This window comes from Aquila chrysaetos, chromosome 24, assembly GCF_900496995.4.
Source record: "Aquila chrysaetos chrysaetos chromosome 24, bAquChr1.4, whole genome shotgun sequence".
In the NCBI taxonomy this organism is placed as follows: domain Eukaryota; kingdom Metazoa; phylum Chordata; class Aves; order Accipitriformes; family Accipitridae; genus Aquila; species Aquila chrysaetos.
The window spans coordinates 19,825,802-19,849,152 of NC_044027.1; the positions used below are offsets into that span (position 1 = coordinate 19,825,802).

The 23,351-nt window shown below is 49.0% G+C and overlaps 1 protein-coding gene across 7 annotated transcripts in view; it reads left to right on the forward strand.

The window, feature by feature from the left end:
- The window catches only part of GAPVD1 (GTPase activating protein and VPS9 domains 1), a 32,867-nt gene extending 21,104 nt beyond the window's left edge, over positions 1 to 11,763 (forward strand). For all 7 annotated transcript variants that reach the window (XM_029999579.2, XM_029999584.2, XM_029999583.2 and 4 more), the window contains 10 exons: positions 303 to 383; positions 1,042 to 1,164; positions 1,673 to 1,802; positions 2,212 to 2,321; positions 2,981 to 3,140; positions 3,621 to 3,808; positions 5,200 to 5,413; positions 6,001 to 6,073; positions 6,955 to 7,152; positions 7,874 to 11,763. In XM_029999579.2, coding sequence (XP_029855439.1) covers positions 303 to 383; positions 1,042 to 1,164; positions 1,673 to 1,802; positions 2,212 to 2,321; positions 2,981 to 3,140; positions 3,621 to 3,808; positions 5,200 to 5,413; positions 6,001 to 6,073; positions 6,955 to 7,152; positions 7,874 to 8,014 — 1,418 coding nt within the window. In that variant the 3' untranslated portion in view covers positions 8,015 to 11,763. The remainder of the gene's footprint in view (positions 1 to 302; positions 384 to 1,041; positions 1,165 to 1,672; positions 1,803 to 2,211; positions 2,322 to 2,980; positions 3,141 to 3,620; positions 3,809 to 5,199; positions 5,414 to 6,000; positions 6,074 to 6,954; positions 7,153 to 7,873) is intronic.
- Positions 11,764 to 23,351: the final 11,588 nt, after the last annotated feature.

Sequence of the window (23,351 nt, forward strand, 5' to 3'; positions counted from 1 at the left end):
AAAATATAAAAAAATACGTAAATAAAAATGGGAAGCTCCCTGACTCCCTTGGCTAGTATTTGCCTAGAGCGTACTGTACCTGGAAGGCAAAACTGTTCTGCCTGGCTCATGGTAGCATGTTTGTTAAAGGTAGAGCTTACTATTTATGATGACAGTACAGTTCTGTTCCACCCCATAGATAAGCTTATGCTTTTATTAAAGTTTATCTGATGACAAACTTATGCATTAGCCACTTTCTTAACATTTCTTCAGTCTGGCCATTATCTCAGAATAGTCTTTGATAAGGTACCTTGCATTTTCAGCTCCTATTCCATTTAGAAAGAAAGAAAAACAAGAAAAAGACAAAGATGACATGGTGCCTGACAGATATTCGACACTTCAAGGTATGTGAATAATATCATCATAGTAATTTTCTCTCATAACATGCCCGCTAGAGTTCCAGAGTGCCCACCAGGTATCTATTTACAGAAAGGTATATGCTATTGTAGTTAATGTTCACAACTGTCTTTCTGAATAAGAAAGTGGATAAAGACTTCTTGACTTGAAGACTGTTTTTAAATTGCCATGCTTCTGTCAGCACTGGATTTTCAACTCAAGCTGTCTTTTTTTTTTTTTTTTTTTTTTTTCCTTCATCATTATAAAGCTCCTATCCTTATCATAGCTGAGCTGTAAGGATAGTTGCAGACACATTCCTGTAATAATTATTTAAGTGCTAAATTAAACATGATTTGAACCTGGGTGTTTAGTTTTCTGTTTGCCTAATCATTTCTAGAAGTCTTCAAATATACAAGAACCACTTGCGTAAACAGTATAAATATGCTAAGGATCTGGCTTTATTTGTTCACTTTCATTGTACTTTTTTTTTTTTCTGCTTTTGCTTCAGACTTTGTAAATATATTTGAATTGTGGTTACATGGAACACAAGCAGCTGTTTGGTATGGCTAAAAACAAGAGTCCAAATGTGTAGGTCTACATTTTTGTATTTGCTTTCAGCTGGGACAATACAAGGTTAACTCCTGTTGTTTTTAATGGTCTTTTCAGATGATCCCAGCCCAAGGCTCAGTGCACAGGCGCAAGCTGCAGAGGACATTCTGGACAAATACAGGAATGCAATTAAGCGAACCAGTCCTAGTGAAGGAGCCATAGTGAACTATGACGGTGCAGGTGAGAACCTGGCTTTTATAATCATCACCAACATAGTTTCTCCTCCTTTAAAGATAAAAACACTTCAGTATTCTAGACCAATGTTAGTACTAACAGCTGAACAATGTGAGCTCTAAACCAGGAACATTTTGTCAAATAATCTGTGGGACAGTCCCTCAGTGACTGGGAATTAAAGCAATATTCCTGAGGACAGCTCTTTCATATTGCCATTGAGGTGGTGGTTTGTTAATAGCACATCTCTTACCAGTTTTTTTGTTTGTTTGTTTGTTTTTAATCGATAACTGAAGTATATTGCCTTCCAAAACAGATGCAGTTTCTTCTTAGTGACTTGTAGATTATATATTTTTAATATACTTTTTTCACTTATTCAGAACAAGTTGTTTTATTTGCTGTCTCCGTTTCCCCCATGACCTTAGAATAAAAAGAAGGAAATAGAGAACATTAGTCTAGTTTCTTCTTCTGACTCCTCTCTTCAAGTGTAATGTCGGGTTTTTTTTCATTTCCATAGAGGCTATTGGGGATGGTGAGAGTATGCATGACTCTCCACGTGATGAGGCTTTGCAAAACATGTCTGCAGATGATCTCCCAGACTCTGCAAGTCAAGTAGCACAGCCACAAAGTTCTGCTTTCTCCTATAGGTAAATACATCTGCAGGTTTAATTTTACCCACAAAGTAGAATTAAAAGCTGAAGCCATGTGACGGTTCCCATGGAAATCTTAATATGGATCAATTGTAAACTTTTACATGCTTTTAGTTTTAGGCCATATTTCCTCAAACTGCCATATTTCCACTGATGAAGGGGGGATATTGTAACGTGAGAGGACAGAGCAGTGCAGTGTTTAGGAAAATTCCTTTGAAACTGGTCTAGTCGCTGTATCAAAAGAACTGATATTCTAAAGTCTTGACAACATTGATACATTAAAATTAATGTTAAATAACTTTTAGGCAGTATTTAAAAAACCAGAAAAAAACAAAAAGTTAAGATTGCTTATTGAAGAAGCAGACCTTGCAGCAACTTTGTTAAGAAAATATTTTTCTTCTTTAAGGGATGCAAAGAAGAAATTGAGATTGGCTCTTTGTTCAGCAGATTCTGTTGCCTTCCCAATGTTGACACATTCAACAAGGAATGGTCTGCCAGACCACACAGACCCTGAAGGTAAATGTTCTTTATACATATGGATATTTTGTATTGTATATGTCTCTTCTTTTCTCCCATCTAATGGCACTTAGACTGCACCATTTATGGTAACTTCTGTTTGGCATAGATACCAAAGGCATAGGCCACCTTTTGCCCCCCAAAATGTTTTCTTTCTTACTCTACAAACAAACCTGCCAACTAAATCTGGTCTAATTTCTTTTGTAATGAAGTATCTCAGATATACTGCAAGGTAGAGCCTGAAGATGTAGAATAGACTCCCAAAATACAGGTGCTGTTAGGAATTGTGCTACTGTACTACTAGAGTAACTTGTATAATTTACTGACTCTTTACGTTGACTTAGTATATGTGTCTTGTGTTTGCATCCCTCCATTCATTCTAGGTTTATTTGCACACAGGTGAATTTGTCACCTTATCTGGTCCTCTTTACGTTTCAGTATGGTTCTAAATACTAAATAAGATAGTGATATGAAAACATATCCCTTGATATCTGCAAAATTCAAAAAGACTTATTAAAATGTTCTTAAAATAACACTTACTGCCTAACGTACAGAAGTTTTGTTTTAAACTGTTACATGTTTCTCATATTCAAAACCAGTTTTGTTTTCATCATGCCTACATTTCTTTTCCTTAATAATTTTCCTTTGTTCTTTATTAGATAATGAAATTGTGTGCTTCTTGAAAGTTCAGCTAGCTGAAGCTATTAACCTCCAAGACAAGAACTTGATGGCCCAGCTACAAGAGACAATGCGATGTGTAAGCCGCTTTGATAACAGGACCTGTCGAAAGCTGCTGGCATCTATTGCAGAGGACTATAGGTAGTTTGTTCACTATCTTATTACTAATGGGTTTCCAAATGCATATATTTATTCACTAGCAGATTGGGAGGATCCCTTTTGGTTTAAATTGTTCTTCGCCAAATCAGGTTATTACATCTCTGCTTCCCCACAAAATTATGAAATTGTCTCACCTATCTGCGAAAGGCTTAAAAAACCTTGGACCTTAAGTCAGTCCAGATAGTAATAAACTCAGGTTTAAATCAATTTGTGGCTAATGTTCAGCTCTAACATGCAAGAGATGCTGTTTGGAGTTTGCTTTAATCTAGCATTCTGGAGTGCTGCAAGGGCAGTGATTTCAGTCAGAGAAATCTGCATAAAATGGAACTTCTGAATTCAGGTGTTATCTTTGTTTTAAAAACAACAGGTTGAAGATTCCTCTTGCACTACAACTTAACAGTTTATAAAGCTATTAACCTCTATCTTTATTATGAATCTAATGCAGAGCACTCCTTATTTTAGGAAAAGAGCTCCATATATCGCTTATTTAACTCGGTGTCGCCAAGGCCTGCAAACGACACAAGCGCACTTGGAAAGGCTGTTGCAAAGAGTTCTGCGAGATAAAGAAGTGGCCAACAGATACTTCACTACAGTATGTGTGAGGTTACTGCTAGAGAGCAAAGAAAAGAAAATAAGGGAGTTTATTCAAGGTAAGATTAATGCAGACTGTGGAATATTTATATTCCTTTACTCCGTATTTAGATGCTGGCTCAGGTTAATGTTTTAAAATACAACTTCTGATCTGAGGAGTGGATTCCTAAAATGATTTTCATTCCAGCTGGCCAATTAATGGCTCAAATAGACAGATTACTGTGACTTAACAGTATGTTGTGCAGCTAAGCCATGGTAACTGTCTGCATTTTTCATGGGCTAAGAGAATGAAGGTAATTTGACCTCACTTGGCCTAAAAAGTTATGCTAAATCATGTTATCTAGCATCTGCCCCATGGAAGAAGCATGAATACTACTAATTATTTTAGATCTACTGATAAATGATAAATTAAGTTGCAGCATTCAGTCCTCAGTACAGAACCTGTGGTTGCACCTGAGAAGATATGGGGAATAGTAGTAGTATGAATGAAATTAATCAAAGATTCAAAAATACTGTGGCATAAGGGATAGCTGCACCATGAAGACAACTCTCTCAAAACAGAGTCACTTAAAACAAACTATTTCTATGTTCTCTATGCACATACCTGGCTTAATGAAGTACATAAGAAATTTAGAGTCAGTTCTTGCTCCTGGAGCATATAGTGCTGCGTATTAAATGTGCCTGAATAGGCTAGAATTAATATGAGAACTTATATATACTGGGATTAAATTTCTGGTAATAAGATTCAGTGACCCAGGAAGGAGTTAAAGCCCTTTCATTGGACAGAAAGGAGACAGCTATTTCTGGATGATCTAAAACAGAAATTGGCAAGTGTGGCATTTAGGCTGCTGGCAGATGTGAGTGGCAGTTGTCTTCTGGTGGAGAGTGCTATAAATATGAAGCCGATGAATGTCCAGTGATTTGGTCATGCTGCATTAACTTGGCTGCATCACTCATTCTGTATTTTGTAGATAAATATGAATGTTGCAACTATGCATACTTAATAAAGGTAGGGGTAGGAAATGGTCCACATGGGTTTTCTTGATACCTTCCCCCGCCCCCCCCCCTCCTTTCAGCATCTGACAACTTTGCATGCACTGGTTCCTAGCAGCAACTGTTCTAGTGATTGTTCTGGGCGTTATCTCTGTGGGTGGCTGGAAAGAAGGCATAAGAACTGGTACTGCAGAGGAAGTGATTAACACAGTATCAAGTAGAGTATTTTGACCATATGCTTTGCTAAATGTGTTCTATATGCTTTTCCTTTAATTCCCTCATTTATTTCAAGTGTTCCTGCTTGTATTTCCCTTACTGGGGTGTGGGCAAAACAGAGCCTCAGTGCTGCCTGGCAAGAAGTCTGAAGTAGATTCTGGGCTCTTCTTTCCAGAAAAACCTATCAGAAATAATGTTTTTTATTTAACTGAATGTTCTCTCTCTTTTTACTTTTTATCAGATTTCCAGAAACTCACAGCAGCAGATGATAAAACAGCCCAAGTGGAGGATTTTCTTCAGTTCTTATATGGAGCAATGGCTCAGGATGCCATATGGCAGAATGCCAGTGAAGAACAGCTTCAGGATGCACAATTAGCTATAGAACGCAGCGTGATGAATCGTATTTTCAAACTTGCGTTCTACCCTAATCAGGATGGAGATATTTTGCGTGACCAGTAAGTTAATGTAATTTGGAGTACCTGGTTTTTCTTTTGCAGTTGGTGCAGATGGAAGCTGTGCAGTCTTCATGTGACAGACTTGACTAAGTTAGCCATGCCATACAAACTCATGTTTTGTTTTAGAACATTTTGTAAAAGAACATGGAAGTGCTTTAGCATCATGTGGAAAAGTTTTTGTATTTGCAACAAACTGCTAGTACAGAATAAAATTGTGAATTTAATGACTCAGGATACACACTTTCAGATCTGCAAGTGTGTATGCTGAGAGAATGATCAAAATCTGCTTCGAGACTCCTTCCATTTTCATTTTGGTACAGTATTTTCCATGCGTTTGGGTTTTTGGCTTTTGTGTTTTAGAATGTACGCTATTTGAATGCTCTACTGGCTGGGTGGTTGTACTTGATTGTATAGCAAAATCCTCTGCATCTCTTATTGACCTTGTGTCTATTAGCTGTAGGACCATCATGATTATATGCATTCCTGAAGATCTCTCTCATAGTATCAAACTTAAAACTAGTGGGAAACTCCAGGGGACTGCTGGCTGCAGCTTATTTTTCACTCTTGTTTTTTGTGTTTGTTTTCAGGGTCCTTCATGAGCACATACAGAGGTTATCTAAAGTAGTGACTGCAAACCACAAAGCACTTCAGATACCTGAGGTAACAACTTCTCCTTTCCTTGACTTCTGTGTGTGTGTTGGGGTGCTTGGTTTTGATTGTGTTTTGGATGGGGAGAGGGTTGTTTTGTTTTACAGTTAGAAGCATTGCTTTTCTATCTGTGACAGCTGAAATATCCTGCAGGAAAAACATGCTGTACCCATGCTTTAGTATTGTCCACTGACTGATCCTTCCAAATTAATTTTTTTTCTGATTTTACTACCTCTGTCCTGATAGTAAGATTTAAGAACCAATACTACACTGCACTAAGATGCAGTAACTTTCTGATAATTTGCTTCAAAAGACAAGATTTGAATCCTTTATGCTTCTAATGTGATTCATATGCCATAGCTGTCGTTTACAGCTGTCAAGTTCTTTCTGAACTAGCCAGAATTAATGGCACCTTGCAGATCTGTAAATTTGCCCAGTGCTTTCACTTTTCTCATGGTAAATAGGATAACTAAAAGTAGGTTGGTAGGCTTAAGAAGTCTGTCAGAGGCTGGATGTTTGCAGCCTTACTAGTTCTCAGTTCAGCACTTGAACTGTATGACTCAAAACAGTGACTGTTCATAAAGCTGCTGATATGGAAGACTGAGATGTACAGCTCTACCTTCATTTGAAACAATGTGCTGGAGAAGTCAGGAAGAAGCACAGGCTAATTATGTTAGTTGCACACAGAGTGTTGGCTCCTTGTAGTTTTTTGTTATAACACAGTAGGAAGCCACCTTAGTTGTGAGTGTAATGTAACCATCTTGACTTAAAGCTTCCCATTTCTCTGGAGCCTTGCTCCTGTCTGCAAGTCTCTGGTACTTCAGATCCTCTGTGGTGCACAGTAGTAGCTTGGACAAACAAGAACTGGCAGCATGTTGGGTTTTTTTTCCTAGGTATATCTCCGGGAGGCACCATGGCCATCTGCACAGTCTGAAATCCGCACAATAAGCGCGTATAAAACCCCCCGAGACAAAGTACAGTGTATCCTGAGAATGTGTTCAACCATCATGAACCTGCTTAGTCTCGCAAATGAAGACTCAGTACCTGGGGCAGATGATTTTGTTCCTGTTCTGGTCTTTGTCCTCATAAAGGTGAGTTCTTTTGCAAAGATCGGAAACCCCAGCTAATTCTTGTAATAAACAAGCAAATTTTAGGAAGAAAAATAATGCATTTGGGTAACTGGGAGCATGCTAGACTCAAAACCGGATCTAATTCAGCAGGTTTAAATAAGAAACATCAGAAATGTGGTCACAGTTACGGTTTTTTGAATCCAAGCAAGCTTTGCATTTGGAACGAAGGAAATTGGGGTGCAGACATTGTGTGTGGAGTGGGGGTTTTTTGAGGTATGTCCACGAGCATCTGTCATCTGTGCCTGCTTAGTGCTGTCCTCTTTCTGGACCAAGATCCACACTAGGACTGATTTGCATTGTGTTGCTGACCTTTTTTGACATATGAGTGTTTGGACAATGGTCTGTCATGTATAAGATGCTAAAACAATAGGCTTTTCCACGTGTTGAAATCCTTTATGACTTTTATAGATTCTGCTAGTGTTACCCGTCTTCTTGGCCTGCTAGTCATTTTTCCTTGTTGGAAAAATGCTTCTTTCATCAAGTCTAAGGCCTTCTGAGTGTGTGAAATGGGGTTGGTCTGGATAAACAGTCACTACCCTACAGATACGTTACCTAATCCTGTATTATGAATGTGTGAGGATTGCTGCACAAATAGAATTGTATTTCTATGCTGTATCTTATAATGTTTTATGTTTAGCTTTGCAAACAAACTGTGAGTATCTCTTTCTTCTTTAACCCTCAGGCAAATCCACCTTGCTTGCTGTCCACTGTTCAGTACATTAGTAGTTTCTATGCCAACTGTTTATCTGGAGAAGAATCATACTGGTGGATGCAGTTCACAGCAGCAGTTGAATTCATTAAAACTATTGATGATCGCAAGTAACTCAAATAGCACATGTATGGGCAGACTGTTAGCAGAAGAAGAGTATATAAGAATGTACAACAGCTGCAAAAGCTGAAGAAGAGACTTTCCTTGTATAATACTGTACAGAATTGAGGCATTTTAAAACACACCTTTACTAATCAAATTAATTTAACAGATTTTCCTCTTCTCTTTTGGTTGCGTTTTTCTCCCCTGTAGATACTGGCACTGTAAAAGGGACCACAGTTTTCAGGTATTTTGGAATCTCAAAACATGCAGAAAATTCTTCATGCTTTTTTCACCACCCCTCTTCCTGAATTCTTACTCACATGAATAATTCACTTCATTTAATTTCTAATAGAAAACCAAAACAAGAATCAGGGCAACCACTTAGTATACTTTCTAGCTTAATACACCTTTTATTAATAAAGCACCAGCCACACTGAAAGTTTGTAGTAGCTGACATTAATTGTCAATTATATTTCACCTAAATTTAAAATCTGAGAGGACAGTGTAAATATTATATAACTATATTTAATGCATTGCAATTATCTTTGGACTCATTATCCTTTGAATAAACAAGCAAAAGCCTCTCTGACCTCTAACAGGTTGTGACATACTGTGTTTTGGTAATGAAAGGACTTCCTCAAAAGGCTAAGATTAAAAAAGGGCAAACCGAACTATTTATTAAAATGTAATTAAGATTACTGAAATTTCTAAAACTGGAATTTATAATAGGGCTTGTTAGATAGCTAAACATTTTTTTGGCTAGGGCATTAGGGTGTTATAAAGGTTTGGATATATAGAGGAGAGGGACTGTAAGTTACAATAGATAAGTCTAATATAGAAAAGGAGAAATAAAATACCTTACTGTAATATTTTTTCTGAGATATTGTGTATACTGTACAAACCCCAAACAGAGATCCTTAACAGAACCTTGGACTGTAATATATATTTTGATTAGTGACATTAAATACATATGCCAGGGGTTTCAGTGAATGTTTTTACTAAATGTTCTTCGTGTTGTCTGCTATGCAGCAGTGCAAGTTTTACTGTTCATATAAAATATTTTAAAATATAACACTGTTCTTTATGAAACATATCATGACATCAGTTCAGGGTGTTTTATAGATTTCTCACCCCACCTTTCCCTTAAACTGACAATTATCAATTTAACGAAGTTTTTATGCACAACACCACATGGATTTTTCATGAGTGAAATGGTCTGAGTGATGGCCAGTGGTTGTTATCTGTATATAAGTACTCGCTGTTCTTTTTTAGCTAGAATTACAGTGAAAAAGGACAGCGAGCATTTAACTTTTCCATGTCAGTATTATTTCTTGCTCTTCCCAGAGTGTTCATTGCACTTCTGACAGAGGGATGTGTTAAGACTTGGTGTCTGTGAGTGGTAAAGAAAACAAAATCTTTCTTGCATTCTTTTCAAAATACGATCAATGATTTTTTTTTGGGGGGGGGGGGGGGGAATGGAGGCGTGTGTGTGCATTTTTGACGATTAAAACCCGTAAGCAACTAGTACTTGGGAAAATCATTTGGTTAATTGAAATTAGACCAATTTATGTAAAGTATCAAGTGCTTGATTTGGCTGTGCTACTTGTCAAGGCATAACTAAAGAAACTTCTTTTCTAGGACTCTAATATGTAATTCAGTATAGCATTTTTGCCAAACTAATCACGGGTGAGAGGGTGGGATGGCAACTTTTTTCTTTTATTTATAGTCTTTCTCCTCTATTAGAGACTTGATTGTGTGGAGGAGCAATACTCGGTAGAAACAAAATTCTTCTGATCTGCCTTACTGTGGTAACTCAGTCTGTGTAGCATTGCAATATTCTAGTTATTTAGCCTTGATGCGTTTTTGGTGCTGAACATGTAACTTAATATTGCAAGCACAGCCCTGACCAATAACACTCAGTAGCGAAGCACAAATATGCCCTTGAAGATATGGCCAGATCATATCTAAAAGCAATATAAATTTATTTATATTGAAGTGTCCTGTAATATTTAATTATTACTTGAATATCTGAGATGTTAAGACCGATGTATGAAAGTTCTTTTAGTCCTACAGTTTGGGTTTTAGTCAAGGAGAGTATTTATACAATCTTAAAGAAGGCACAAAGACACTTAAGTTGGTGATTACCCTGTGTGTTGCTTCTGTTTGCAAACTTGGCAAGCAGGATTTATCAACACCATCAGGTCTTTCAGGTTTGCTCTCCTTTATGGAAGGGGCAAGAAGCATTTCCTTCACAGTTTTTATCACTTTGTTTTTCTGCGTAGAAAAATACTTAAAAGAACTGGAGTCTTTTATTATTATTATTATTATTATTTAGTTATTTAAAACCCGTAAGTGTGTCAATGAGCCCCAGATGAGCTGAGAGTCTTCATAGCAAGATGGTCCTTTGCTTCTTTTTTTCAACCTACTCTGAAAGTCCTTTATGTAGTCTTGGTAGGTGTAGTTAGAGAATTAGGCTTTCCAAAGAATTAAAAACCTTCCTGTAATGTCCTCTTACTATTTTCCTCTGGTGTCCCGTAATGTTTTGTTTTAAAATGATAAATTACATGTATAGGAAGTGATGTTGTTAGGTTTTGGTGTGCAATAGTAAAGGTGAAAAGACAGTGCATAAAGGACCAAAAGTAACAGAACTGCTGCCAAAAGGTGCCAGCCAACCATGTACCTGTTGCTGTAAACTTGGTGCTTTCTGTTAATTAAATTACTTCAGCCACTGAAGGATGAATGGAACATTTTGGGGAAAGGGGAGGGGGGAGAGGTCATTAGTAGCAGATTGCAGTCATGGACTTAGGGCTTGGTCGTTGACTTCAGCGCTGGTTGTTGGCATGTCTGGAGGAAATGCCAAATTAAATGATGGCATGGCTCTGCCTATTAATATTACAGAGGTGGTGTTTTCCTTTTTAGGGTAGAGGAGTGAAAGGAAAGGGCTGGTTTTTTTCATCCCTAGGAGGTTCCTTTTTGCTCCTAACCTTAAGTGAGATTTCTCTTTAAAGCTTTTTTAAATCCTCTTGAAGGAGAATTGGAATGTGTATGGCCTATTAAGTATTTGAGTTTAAAAGTTTTTGTTTTGAAGACCTTATACTACCAAATGCTGAATGTAACTGCCATAAATTTCAGGAAAAAAAGCCACGAACGTGATCCTGTTTCCTGTAGGTGAGTTTCTGGTGAGCATAGTGTTGGTTCGTATCGCTTGAAAACGTTAATGTTCTGTTAAGCCAAATTCTCGCAGAAGTTTGAGAACTCACTGCCATGTTAATGCTGAGTAGTACGTGGGGGAAGGGGGTTCGAACAGGAGCAGCAGGAGGAGGCAGGCCCGTTCAGCAGCAAAGCTTCAGGCAAGTGAAGCGTGTGTGTTTGGCAGAAGTGTAACTTGCGTGGCCGTGCTGCGGTACAGACTGTGCAGCCTTCGGCTGGCAGCATGACAGGAGAGCTAGAGCAGCAGGAAAGCAGTGGACAAGGAGGGGGAAGAATACTTTTATCTGGGTAACAGCTGGTGACTTGGTTGAGCCTGTACTACTTGAGAATTAATCTCTGCTGAGTTAGTAGTGTGTGTTCTGTACCTTTTAATTGTGCTTTACCTCTATTTAAAAGCTTTGTACTGCCTCTCCTCTTTGAAACTGGTAAAGCCTTTATAAAATTTAAATTAATGAGCTTGCACAATCTTGTATACAGGAACCCCATCTTGTCTCTAACGTGATTATTAATGTATTATTCTGTAAAAACTGATTAAAAGGAGAGCAGTTTAACCGCCTGGATTTCATGTTTCCGCCTTGTTCCAATGCGATCAGCAGTTGTGCTGGAGATGGCATTGCAAGTGTGAACAGCTTACCACTAACTTTGCATGGTTTCCCGTTTCGCATCGCTGCTGTGTTGTATCCTCAGACCTTCTTTCATGCGTGCACCGACAGCTTGCGGCGGGCGCACAGTGGCAAAAAAGAAACAAGGTCCAGTTAGTGGGAGAGGATGCACTGCCGAGTTGGCTGCTTAACACAGAGCTTTTCAGTTTGGGGTTTGTTTTTTTTAATCATGCAGCTTGGCTGTCCTGGTTGCTTGAGGGGAGAAAATAGCTGTCATGGCACTGCGAGGTGGCTCATGTGGGGACAGGCACCAGGACCATGTCCGTTTCTCCGCTGTGCACCATTTAATGCCTTCATGGGAGTGGTCAAGTGCAAAAGTACTATGTTTCAGTCATGTTGTTTCTTAAGAAATGTTCACATCACCTACAAGACAGTAGGATCTTGGTGGCCACCATGCATCCGCCCCGGTCCTGCTGCTTCGCCCACCAGCCCCATTCGGGTGGGCGAAGCGGCAGGACCGGGGCGGATGCACGGTGGCGGTGCGGTGCTGCCGTGAGCTCGGTCCCTGCAGTGTTATTGACCTTGATTCTCTCTCATTTGCATCCAGCATTTTTCATCCTCTGGAATATGGTGTTTGGGGACCTTTCCATCATTAAGTGGATTTACAGCAATTTCCTTATGTGTTTTCTCCAAGGGATTCTGTTATGAGAGGCACATTAAATCTCCATTAATACCTCATTATCCGACTGATAAGATTACCATGATAATGAGGCAGAAATTCTAATTGTTTCACTTCTTATTGTGCCTTTCATTAAATCATATACCTGGAAGTTGCTGTCGGAGAGGGGAGCTCCAGCCTGCAGACCTCGGGAGGTGAACCTGTCCCTGTGCACCCTGGTCCTGTCCCCCGGTGCTTGAGGGATGCTGGGGCATGCCGGCCTTTCCGCCTGGACTCCTGTGCCTCCTGCCACGGCCTTTCCTCCACGGCTGTGCTACCACGAGGGCTTACGGGGGCCCCAGGGCCTTTGGTAACTTGTCCCGGGGAGCATGTTTTTGGAGAGAGCGTGTTTTGCACAGCCCCGTGCGGTGGTTTTGCACAGCCGCTTGCTCCTGAGGGCGTTTAAGCTCAGGGGTGTGCAGCCTCCTTCGGAGCTGTTACAGCCCATCAGGTCAATGATCCATGAACTAAAAAGTCTCTAAGCAGGAGCAATTATTGTCTATCATGTGTCAAAGGCACCCGTATTGACCCCGATAGATGGAGCCATTATGGCCTGTTGAGTCAACGATCCATGAACGGGGAGTCCCTGGGAGCAGAGGTCTCGACACGCCATGCCAGCACAGTCACGTCCGTCCTGTCCGTCACTGCAGGGCTGAGGGATGCGCGGGGTGCCGGGGCAGGGACGGATTTGGGGAGTGGTGCCAGCGGGGATGCTGTGGAAAACCACTGTGGGCAACGTGGAGCCAGGCTGGGGTGGGGGAACGGCCCTGCTGGGCCCCAAGGTTCCCCAGGGGCTGATCAGCATCTGCGCCAGCCTCCCCCCCCGGTCCGTGCACAGGGCTCTGCTGTGCCCAGCACGCCCTGAGCTCTGGCTGCGGGAGGGGAGAGACCCTTGTGGGGCCATGTCGCTCGCCTGCCGCTGGTGAGAGCTGCTGCCTTGTCCTGGCCGGGAGCCCACGGCCGACATCATCGGGAAACACTGCGGGGGCCCCGCTTGGCGCCGGGTCCGGCTCCACGTCCACCAGCTCCTTACAGGGGGGCCTGAGCCGTCCCCGCGAACGGCTCTGTTCCTCGGGCTCAGCTTACGGATGGTTAGCGGAGCCCACGGTGGATGGCACCTCTCGCTCTGCGGGGCAGGGGCTCACCGGGACGAGGACCACGGGAGCCCCTGCTTTCGGCGCAGCAGCGGCGTAGGGCGCGGAGCCCCCGGCAGAGCCCAGAGCTGGGGACCGGGCACCGCTGTGCCCCCCTGAGGGGAGATGGAGCCGGGGGACCTGGCGCCTGTCCCCCAGCCAGGCTCCTCGCGTCCGGATCTGCAGCAGAAAATAACATTATCCTGCAACTGTGGACTTCGTTAGGCTCCTCCTGCGCTAAAGAGGCGATGTCTCCATAGTAACTGGCACATTTGGAGGGCAGGAGGCGCGGGGGGACGGCAGACAAAGCCTGCGCGGGAGCGGCAGGCGGACCCCACGGCACAGCCCGCCGGCCCCCACAGCCCATGGCGCACCCCTCCGGCACACGGCGCTGCTCGGCCGGGAGCGAAGGCGATGCCGCCTCGGGCCCCGCTGGCATCGGTGCAGCACCCTGAGTCTCTGCTGTTCTACGAGGAGCTGGATATGGTCCCCCCTGGCCCCGGCAGCAACCCCGGTGCTCACGGCAGCGACCCCCGTCCGCGCGGCGGCGGAGGCCTCGCTGCTGTGGGGAGGGGTGGGCGGCTTTTGGCACCAGCCTGTGGAGCCGGAGCTGCCCGAGCGGCCGTGGCCGTGGGTCCGGGCCGGGGCGGCCGCGCGGTTCGGCCGTTCTGCAGCACCTGGGCCAGGCAGGTGCATTGCGGGCGGCGGGTGCCCTGCCCTGCCCGCCGCTGCCCACCGCCGCCAACCCCGCCGGCAGCACAGCCACTTAACCACATCACCGGCAGAGTCGTTGGGCTGGGGTTAATCAACATTCATTCATGTTTCCAAGTGTAAATTGAGCATTTGTTTAATTATGTGTAAGTAGCAATATATTCTGGCCATTATCTAAATCACTATTTTATTTCCTGGATGTGGTTTCATAATGCTGGGTTTGTGCTCCAGCCTCTGCATCATTAACAGAGAAGAGTTAATGAATATAAAAGCGTAAAGGCTAATTACACTTTAATTTACAATCATGGTCTCATTTTGGGACCACATGAAATCTGTTTTGAAAACAATTAAAAAAAAAAAAATCCCGGCGAAGGTCTGGTGAGTAGAAGGGTTTTGGCACAAAGTGAACGGTGCCGGTGGCCGCCAGGCCCGTCGCAGCGCGGCCGCTCGGCGGTGGCGGGGCCGGGGCTGCCCGTGGCTCCTGGGAGGCTGGCGGGACCCTCACTCTCCCCGCGGCCGCGGCCCCACGCGGTAACGACCTGGGCTGGCGGTGGGACACCACCGGGGACGGCACTGCCGCGGTGATGGTGCTGAGGGATGTAAATTGGAGCCCGAGCGGAGAGCACAGTTCACCTGAAGGAGACAAAGATTTATTGGGCTGCAGATGTTGAAAGCAAAATTCAGCAAGACTGCTGACTCGAGCACTTTGCAATATTTACAATTACTGGGGATCTAATGGCATGCTTTCCAGCGAGCGGGGCTCGGCAGGAGCAGGTACCGGTGCCCAGTCGTTACGGGGGGATGGTATCTGAAATTGAAGCTCGTGGCAGGAGAGGTGATGGTGAGTGGTTTTGGACTCCATTTCTGCCATGCTGTCTGCGGGAGGATCGCTCTGAGCAGCGGAGATTTGATAACCTCAGGCGCTGTGTTTGGTGTCATGGCAGCTCCCCGCGGGCTGCGGTGGGGAAGAGCCCCCGGGATCTGTCCCCCGCCGCTGGCAGTCACCCACGGCAGAGACCCTGGCTTCGTCTGAGGACCTCCCTGAGGCTCTGGGGACTCATCCCTGTCCGGTGTGCAGCCTCCGCGGGCGCTTCCCACCACAAGCGGGAGTGATGGCATCCACCGCAGGATGCTGAGCTCTTCAGGGTGGAGGAGACGCCAGCCACGCTGTCCTCTGCCTAGCAGCCACCGGTGAGTGCCGGTCCAGAGCGAAGCAAAGCACTAGCTGAGCTGCTGCCCGGCTTTGCTGCCCAGGGCCAGCAAATAGAGCAACAGCTGGTTCCACTTTAGCCTGAACGGCACTGTCTGCAAGTGCAGCCGGTGCAGGCAGTTCTGCCACCCTCTGTACCCGCTGCCTGCCCCCTCCCCGGCCAGGTTTTGGGGCAAAGAGCCCCCAGCCAGTGTCCTGCTGTCGCACTGCCTGCACTGGTGCTGGTCCCGGCGGGCGAGCGATGGGACGGGTGCCAGCACTGCCCCGGCTGTCACAGCTGATGCCGGGTCCAGGCCAGGGCAGGAGCCATCCCCACTGGCGTGGGATCGCCCTCCTGGCTCTGGAACGGGTTACGGGTGGGATTTTGGGGCTGAGGTGTTGGCTGGGCACTGCTGGTGTGGTGGGAGAGCGGGACCTGGGGGAGCAGGGCTAGAGCACGTGGCTCGTGTACTGGTGAGCAAATGTGTGCACACGCACGTGCTCCTGTGCTTTGCGATGGGTGAATATCTGTTTGTATTTCCTTTATTGTTCCGATTCCCTCAAAAATGAAATAAAAGCTGAGTGCTGACTGCAGGAGGGAGCGGTGGCCTCGGAGCAAGAGGCTCATTCTCTCCGCTGGGCTGGCTGGCTGCAGCCGGCAGAGGAAATAAATCTCCCCGAGAAAACCACTTTGCTCACACAATTTCAATCCAACAGGGCATAGTGGCATCACTCACTTCTTGTTTTATTTAGCTGATAATCTTTTATTGGGCCAGTCGAGCCCTTGTGGAAACACAATGCCTTTACTGGGCTGCTGCGGGTGCTCAGAGCCAGGAGCTCGCTGAGCCGTGCTGGCTCCCATGGACAGCCAGGAGGGCAGCGATGCCCACCGGTAAATCCTCTGCTGGGGGCTCAGATCGGGCAGCACCACGGCGGTGCCAGAACACGTCCCCTGGGCCGGCAGGTCTCCTGAGCTGCCGCCCTGCAGAAGCACCAAAGGTGCCCGCGGTTTTGCTTCTCCTGCCCACGGTTGAGGACGGGACGTGTCCTTCTGCTCGCCAGGTGTCTCTGAAGGTGGCTCAGGGCCATCTGCTCAGCGGGATTTAGAGGACTCAGCACTCACGGCGGCCCCAGGGGCTCTGCAAATGCCTCTCCTGCTGATGGATGTGCTGAGCCCAGGACAAGGGAGGCTCCTTTGCCGGTGTGCACCATCACAGGCACCCAGTCGCCCTTGCTGGGGATGTGGGTGCTGGGGCTCTGCCGTCCCCCCGGCTCCATGTGTGGTCCACGCACTCAGTGGTGTGAGCACGTTCCCGCCCCGCTGCGGGCACCTCGCCTTCCCGTCCCTCCTTCCAGGGCTAATGCAAGTTCTGTGCCACAGCCGAAACCTTGCGCATCCGTCAGACAGGTTTGTCAACGGGCTTGTCGCTGAGCCGCAAGGCCATGTCACTAATGAACACATCCAGCAGGCTGAGTGCCTGCAGTCACTAATTGAAAGTGTTCACAATTGGGAATTAATGTGGGTTAGGCACACTCCCTGCACTAATAAAGATTTGCCTTTCAAAAAACCACGTCTGCTAAAGGCAGCAGGGGAAGAACAGCCGCAGTGCCCTGTCCCATGCTGGGGAGCGGCCAGCGGCACCAGGGCCGCACGGGTCCCCGCAGCACTGCTGCTCCCCAGCCATTGCTCCGGCCCCGGAGCTGCATCCCGAGCAGTTTAGGGTGACTGTGTCCCCGCGGCTCCTCGCGCAGTGGCAGCCTGGACAGCTCGGGCTGTGTCGGTGTGGCACGTATCCATGAGGCACTGCACCGGCATGTGCTGTCCCCTCCATCTACCCAAAAGCTCAGCTATGTCCTGTTTGCATGTACTCGGGTGATGTGCAGAAAAGGTGTGCAAGAGGGGCCCTGAGTGACACCCGGCTGTGCCGTGCCCGTCCCGTGGGTGCCGGCGTCGCGCTCTCCGGCAGGGCAGCTGCCGGTGCCCGCGGGCCACCCGCACGCCATGGTGCCGCAAACCCTCCCACCCGCAGCTCCAGCAGAGGTGGCTGCTGCTCTTCCCAGCGCAGGGCTGACGTGACGTGGAGCTGCAAGTTAGCCGCAGACTTTCCTACGTCGCCGTAATAAATGCAGCACCCGAACCTGCGGCTGAGGTGGTGGCTGGGGCTGCTGGGGGCTGGCGGTGGCTTCAGCCATTTCAGGAGGTGTTGGGCGCGATGTGTTGTGCCTCGCGAGGGCTCACGGCTCGTGCACGAACCTTTGCAGGGGCACCGGCGATCTCTCGTGGAGGGTGAGTGGGGGCTGTGGGCTGCAGGGTGGGCAGCTGAGCCCCGACCTCCCATCGCTGCTGTCGCATCTCCGTGGGTCCAGAGGCACCCACTGCCCGCTGGGGTTCGATCAAGGCCGACCCAGATGCATATGCAGCACCCTGGGGCAGCCGTGGGTCGGGTGCCCGTTGCCCCTGCCCTGGCGCTCGGGGCAGAGCGATGCTCCTGGCTGGGCTCAGCCAGAAGCGCTCCAGTCCTTCATTTTTTTCATCACATCCCCAGTACCAAACCTTCACCGATCATTCCCTGGAACAGACCCCCCCCATCCACCCCCGCCATGTTCGTAATTCCTGCCCTGGCCAGCCACGCGGCTGCACCTTGGCAAAGCCTCCCTGTGCAGGGGGCCTGGGGTGGGGGTCCCCAGCTTCCTCCTGCACCCCCCTCCGGCTGAAAGAGTGGGACTTGTGCCATGCTTGGGGGGCCAAAACCATGGTGACCCCTGGCACCCTGCATTCACCCAGCCCTCGCGGGGCTTGGCTGCCCTCGGCTCCCCATGGCAGCAAGGTTGGGAAGCTGTTTGTGTGGGGCATCGTCTCAGCCTCCCCATAGCCCCTGCAGCTCCCCCTTGTCAGCGTTCCCACCTCCGTGCTAATCCTTGTCATCCCAAATCTTATCAGCACTGATTTCATATTTACTTCCAGATTGTGGATGAAAACGTTGAACATCATCATTTGATGATGATTCCCCATTGACAACTACTTTTTGAGACCTGTCAGTCAGCCAATTCTTAATCCTTTTAATGTGTGCTCTATTGATATTATATAGAGCTAATTTTTTAATCAAAACGTCATGTACTATTAAATCAAATGCCTAACAGAAGCCTAAGTATACCACAGCTTCTCAGTTACTTTTATTAGTTAAATTTTTAAATTAAAAGAATGAAACCAAATTTTTTGACAAGCTGTACTTTCCATAAAACCACGCTACCCGGCACTAATTACAGCCCCACTTGCTGTTGACTGCAGCAGTTTCAGCTCCTCCACCACTGCCTCGGGACGGACGCTGGCCAGAGGGGTGAGCGGTGGCTGGCAGGCGCTGGCGCAGGGCTGGATGCGCCAGGGAACGGCTTCGGTGCCGGCGTGGCCGCGGTGCAGAGCTGCTGCCAGGGTTGGAGGAGCCGAGTCCGGGCCACTTCACGGTTAAAGTCTTGGTGGGGAAATGGGAATTTTCCTCCTGTGCTGGATGCAGCCTCTGACCTGAAAACCACCGCCCCAGCCTCTCCGGATGCAGAGCAAGAGCAGGCGTGCAAATGCGATATGACAGCCCAAGACACACCAATATGGTTACCAGCTGTCCGGCCGCCACTGGGCCGTACTGGTTGGGAAGGCGATGCCCCAGTCACAGATGCATTTCGGGGGGAGGAGGGAGGGCTTGGGCAGGGCCAGGCACAGGCACGTACGTGCAGGCAGGCACACGCTGCCCAGCACCGTGTCGCTGGGACCGGCACCACCACTCATCAGACCGAGACAAACCCCCCGGGATCCCACCGGCATCACCCTGGATGGATGCTTGGGTGCAGTCTGCCTGATGCCGGAGGCTACCCCATGCCACCGCAGCCTGCCCGCAGCCGGGCTTTGAGGAGCCGGGCTCAGAGCCAGGTGAGCCAAGGCTGCAGTGACCCCGGCAAGCCCCCCCGCCCAGACAGCCCCTCCAGCTGCCACCCTCACGGGGTCCCGCACGGGTCCGTCCTGCACGAGGTGGCTTCGCCAGTTCTCTCCCCTCCGGATCAAGCAACTCTTTGTAAATCTAAATTAATAAGGTTGCACAGCTATAGACACAGGAACACACGCTGTATCTTGTCTTTGTCGATCAATGCATTATATCATCCCATAAAACTGATTAAAAAGCAGAGCAGTTCATCTCACCAGGTTCCACGTCTCAACATTATAAATTTCATATTATGGTTAATGATTGTCAGTGCAGATGGAGAACACGCAAGCTGATCAGTATTGTAGTTTATAATTAATTATTGGAGCGTTGCTGCAGAGGACACCGAGGAGGGGGTAGCTGCTGATTAGCAATTTATTATCTCTAAAACGCCAAAGAGCAACATGGAAGGGGAGAGTGTGTGTGTTGGCACTGCCTGTGCCCGAGCATCTCTGCTGGCAGAGGGGTCCCAGCTTGGATGTGGAGCACTGGCAGGATCTGTCACCACCACCGGCTCCACGCGTGTGTCCCCAGCGTGCCTGCGCGGGCATGGGGAGGGTCAGCCAGGCGCCCACCCACAGCCCTTGGGGCACAGCTGGCAGCTGAGCACCCGAGCGAAGGGCTGGGGCCGCGGCCATCGCGTGGGCACGGGGAGCATCTCCCGGCACAGCCGGAGGCAATGGCAGGGCACAGGCGCCCGTGGAGAGGTGGGAGCCAGCACATCCCCACGGCAGGGAGCACGCTGCCTGCTCCTCCTGCCAAACCTTGTCCACACCACGCGCTGCTGCTGGAAATGTCTGCCTGTCCTGCCTGCTCGCACTGCCTGCTCCCGTCCCCACTGCGAGGGCAGCCGTCAAGCTGGGTGAGCTGGGCAGGATGGCACACGCCATCACACCATCAGTTAGCACAGAGTGGGAATTTGTGTTCAGAGAGCATGAGCAAATAAAAATAATAATAACCAGCATTTTATATAAGTCCTGCAGGCAGCAAGAGCGGGTGCAGAGCCCCAGCAGGGCGGGTGATGCCGTAATCGTGCTGCCGGCAGATGCCTGTGCCAGCACCACTCCCAGTCCCCAAGGCCTGGGGGCTCCCGCTCCCCCTATTTCAGCTGCATGCCCCCCCCCACCCCCGGGGTGCTTCAGGCGCCCCGTTGTCCATAGGGAAGCTGCAACTAACAGATGTCTCTGCCCCAGCTCTGGACACAGGGATGTCGGTCCCTCAGGCTAGACAGTGACCTGGTTGCCAATGCCAGCTGCTTGGAGAGCCCATGGCTGGATGATGCTCTGCCGCAAGACCCTTGTCTGGCAGCCCTGTCCACAGCCACCAAGGGGCTGAGACCCCCTGGCCAGGGCGGACGGGGGGGTCTCAGCCCCTCGGTGGCTGCAGACAGGGCTGTGGTGGCTAGCTCTCTGCTCAGCCTTGGCCACTGTGCCTGTTCCTCCGGTGGCTGGCAGCATTTTATCACCCGGAGCAAAGGAAAGGCAGAAAAATTCTTCTGGAGAAGAAAAAAAAAAAAAAACCAAACAACCCCAAAGTCCCATTAAAAAAGAACAAACATTGGCAAGTAATTGGATTAGGGCTTTATCAGATCTTCCCATTTGCAGTCGATCAGTCTGTTCCTCGGTGGGGGGCATGTCTTATCGCAGGGATTTAACTTTTATTGACTAATAATGATGCTTTACAAAGAAAGAAGTGGGCCCCTGCACCAAGGGGAAGTGTCACAGCCTTGGGAAGCCACCAGTTCGATGCCACGTCGTTTTGTTTGTTTATTTTCCATTGCACGGTTTAGTGCGGAGATGAGTTTGATCCCCCTCTGCCCCCAGCAACAAAGCGATGAGAGGCACCAAACTGGGATGCAAATGGCCCCGTTCCCCAAGAAGACAGCTTTCTTTTTCCAAATGGCATGGCAGTCTTGTGGAGCTGGGGAAGAGATGCCTTCGAGAAGGGACATCATCTGCAAAGGGACCTGCAGAGCTTTTTTTTACCAAATTCACCAGAAATCATGGAGTTGGTACTAGGGGGAGAGATTATTATTAACCCCAAGCGCTCAGAACTGTCATGCCACGAGCGTGCCAGTCCCTGACGGCGTGGGCACGGCGCGGGGAGAAGGCAGGGCAGGCACATTTGGACCCCTACACACCCAGCTGGCCCCCTTGTCCCTGGACCCATGGCCACTGGGGGCTACTGGCCCCTGGCTGCTGTCACACACAGCTCCCCCAGGGAGGTCTTTTTATCCCACACATGCAGACTAATCTCTTAAAATAGTCGAGCACTTGAGAAGGCTGAAATGTGACTCTGTGTGAAAAGGACATGAAATTCTCAAATGAAATTCACATGGAAACACGACATTACTGTGGTTTAGCTCTCAGGAACCCAGGGACTGGTATTTTATAATATAGATAAATTTTATCGTTCGGAAAAGAATTAGCACCGAAATATTTCTTGTCTGTTCCCACGGTGTTCGTGCCTGCCCTGTGCCACAGCACTGTCCTGGTGCGTCCGCCTATGGGCGTCCAAAGGCGGTGGTGGTCAAACCTTCCATGCCGTGTGGCACAGGGCAGAAAATGCCGCTGGTGGGTCCGCACGGAGCCTGACAGCCGCTGCCGGGGCCAACACAGCGGGTTTGGGGACTTCTGTCTCCAGAAGTAAGAAGCTTCACTCCGAAGGAGTACCCTGACCTGTTTCTCTGGGACAAAACCCTGTACCTTGCCCAACTCCTGTATGTCAGCCGGCCCCGGTGGGTCTCTGGGGGGGGGGCCTGGACCCACCACGCTGCGTCCACCGCCCCTTCCCCAGGCCAAACAGCCTGAAGACGTGGCGGTGGTGGCCCCCGCTCCCACAGCGGTCGAGGGTCTCCCAGCAGCATCGGCAGGCGAGCCGGGGCCGCGGGCACCGGAGGCTGCGTCCCACCCGCACCTTGTGGGGGGACGGGGACCGGCCGGCCGGGCAGGGGCTGCCGTGGCCACCTCCTGCCGGGGTGCCGCGGCACGGGGGTCTCGCCGCGGCCAAAATCGTGGCTCCCGAGCTGCCGGGACGGAGCGCGGCCAGCCCCGCGTCCCGGCGAGGGGGTGTCGGGGCTGCCTGCAGGGCGAGCCGGCCCGGGAGCCGAGCGGGTCCCCAGCCGGGGGGACACGGACGGGCGGGCGGTGGTCGCGGTGGCGGTGGTCGTCAGCCCGTGCGGTGCCGGAGGGCTGCTGTCGGCGGCCTCAAGATGGCACGCTAGGAGTGGGAACCGCGCACAGAACAAAGGCACCGCAGCCCGCGCCCCGGCCTGCGAACCCGCACCCCGGCACGTGGCCCGCAGCCCCAGCCTGCACCCCCCAGCCTGTGCCCCATCCCGCAGCCCCATCCTGCACCCCCAGCCTGTGCCCCATCCCGCAGCCCCAGCCTGCACCCCCAGCCTGTGCCCCATCCCGCAGCCCCATCCTGCACCCCCAGCCTGTGCCCCATCCCGCAGCCCCATCCTGCACCCCCAGCCTGTGCTCCATCCCGCAGCCCCATCCTGCACCCCCAGACTGTGCCCCATCCCGCAGCCCCATCCTGCACCCCCAGCCTGTGCCCCATCCCGCAGCCCCATCCTGCACCCCCAGCCTGTGCCCCATCCCGCAGCCCCATCCTGCACCCCCAGCCTGTGCCCCATCCCGCAGCCCCAGCCTGCACCCCCAGCCTGTGCCCCATCCCGCAGCCCCATCCTGCACCCCCAGCCTGTGCCCCATCCCGCAGCCCCATCCTGCACCCACAGCCTGTGCCCCATCCCGCAGCCCCATCCTGCACCCCCAGACTGTGCCCCATCCCGCAGTCCCATCCTGCACCCC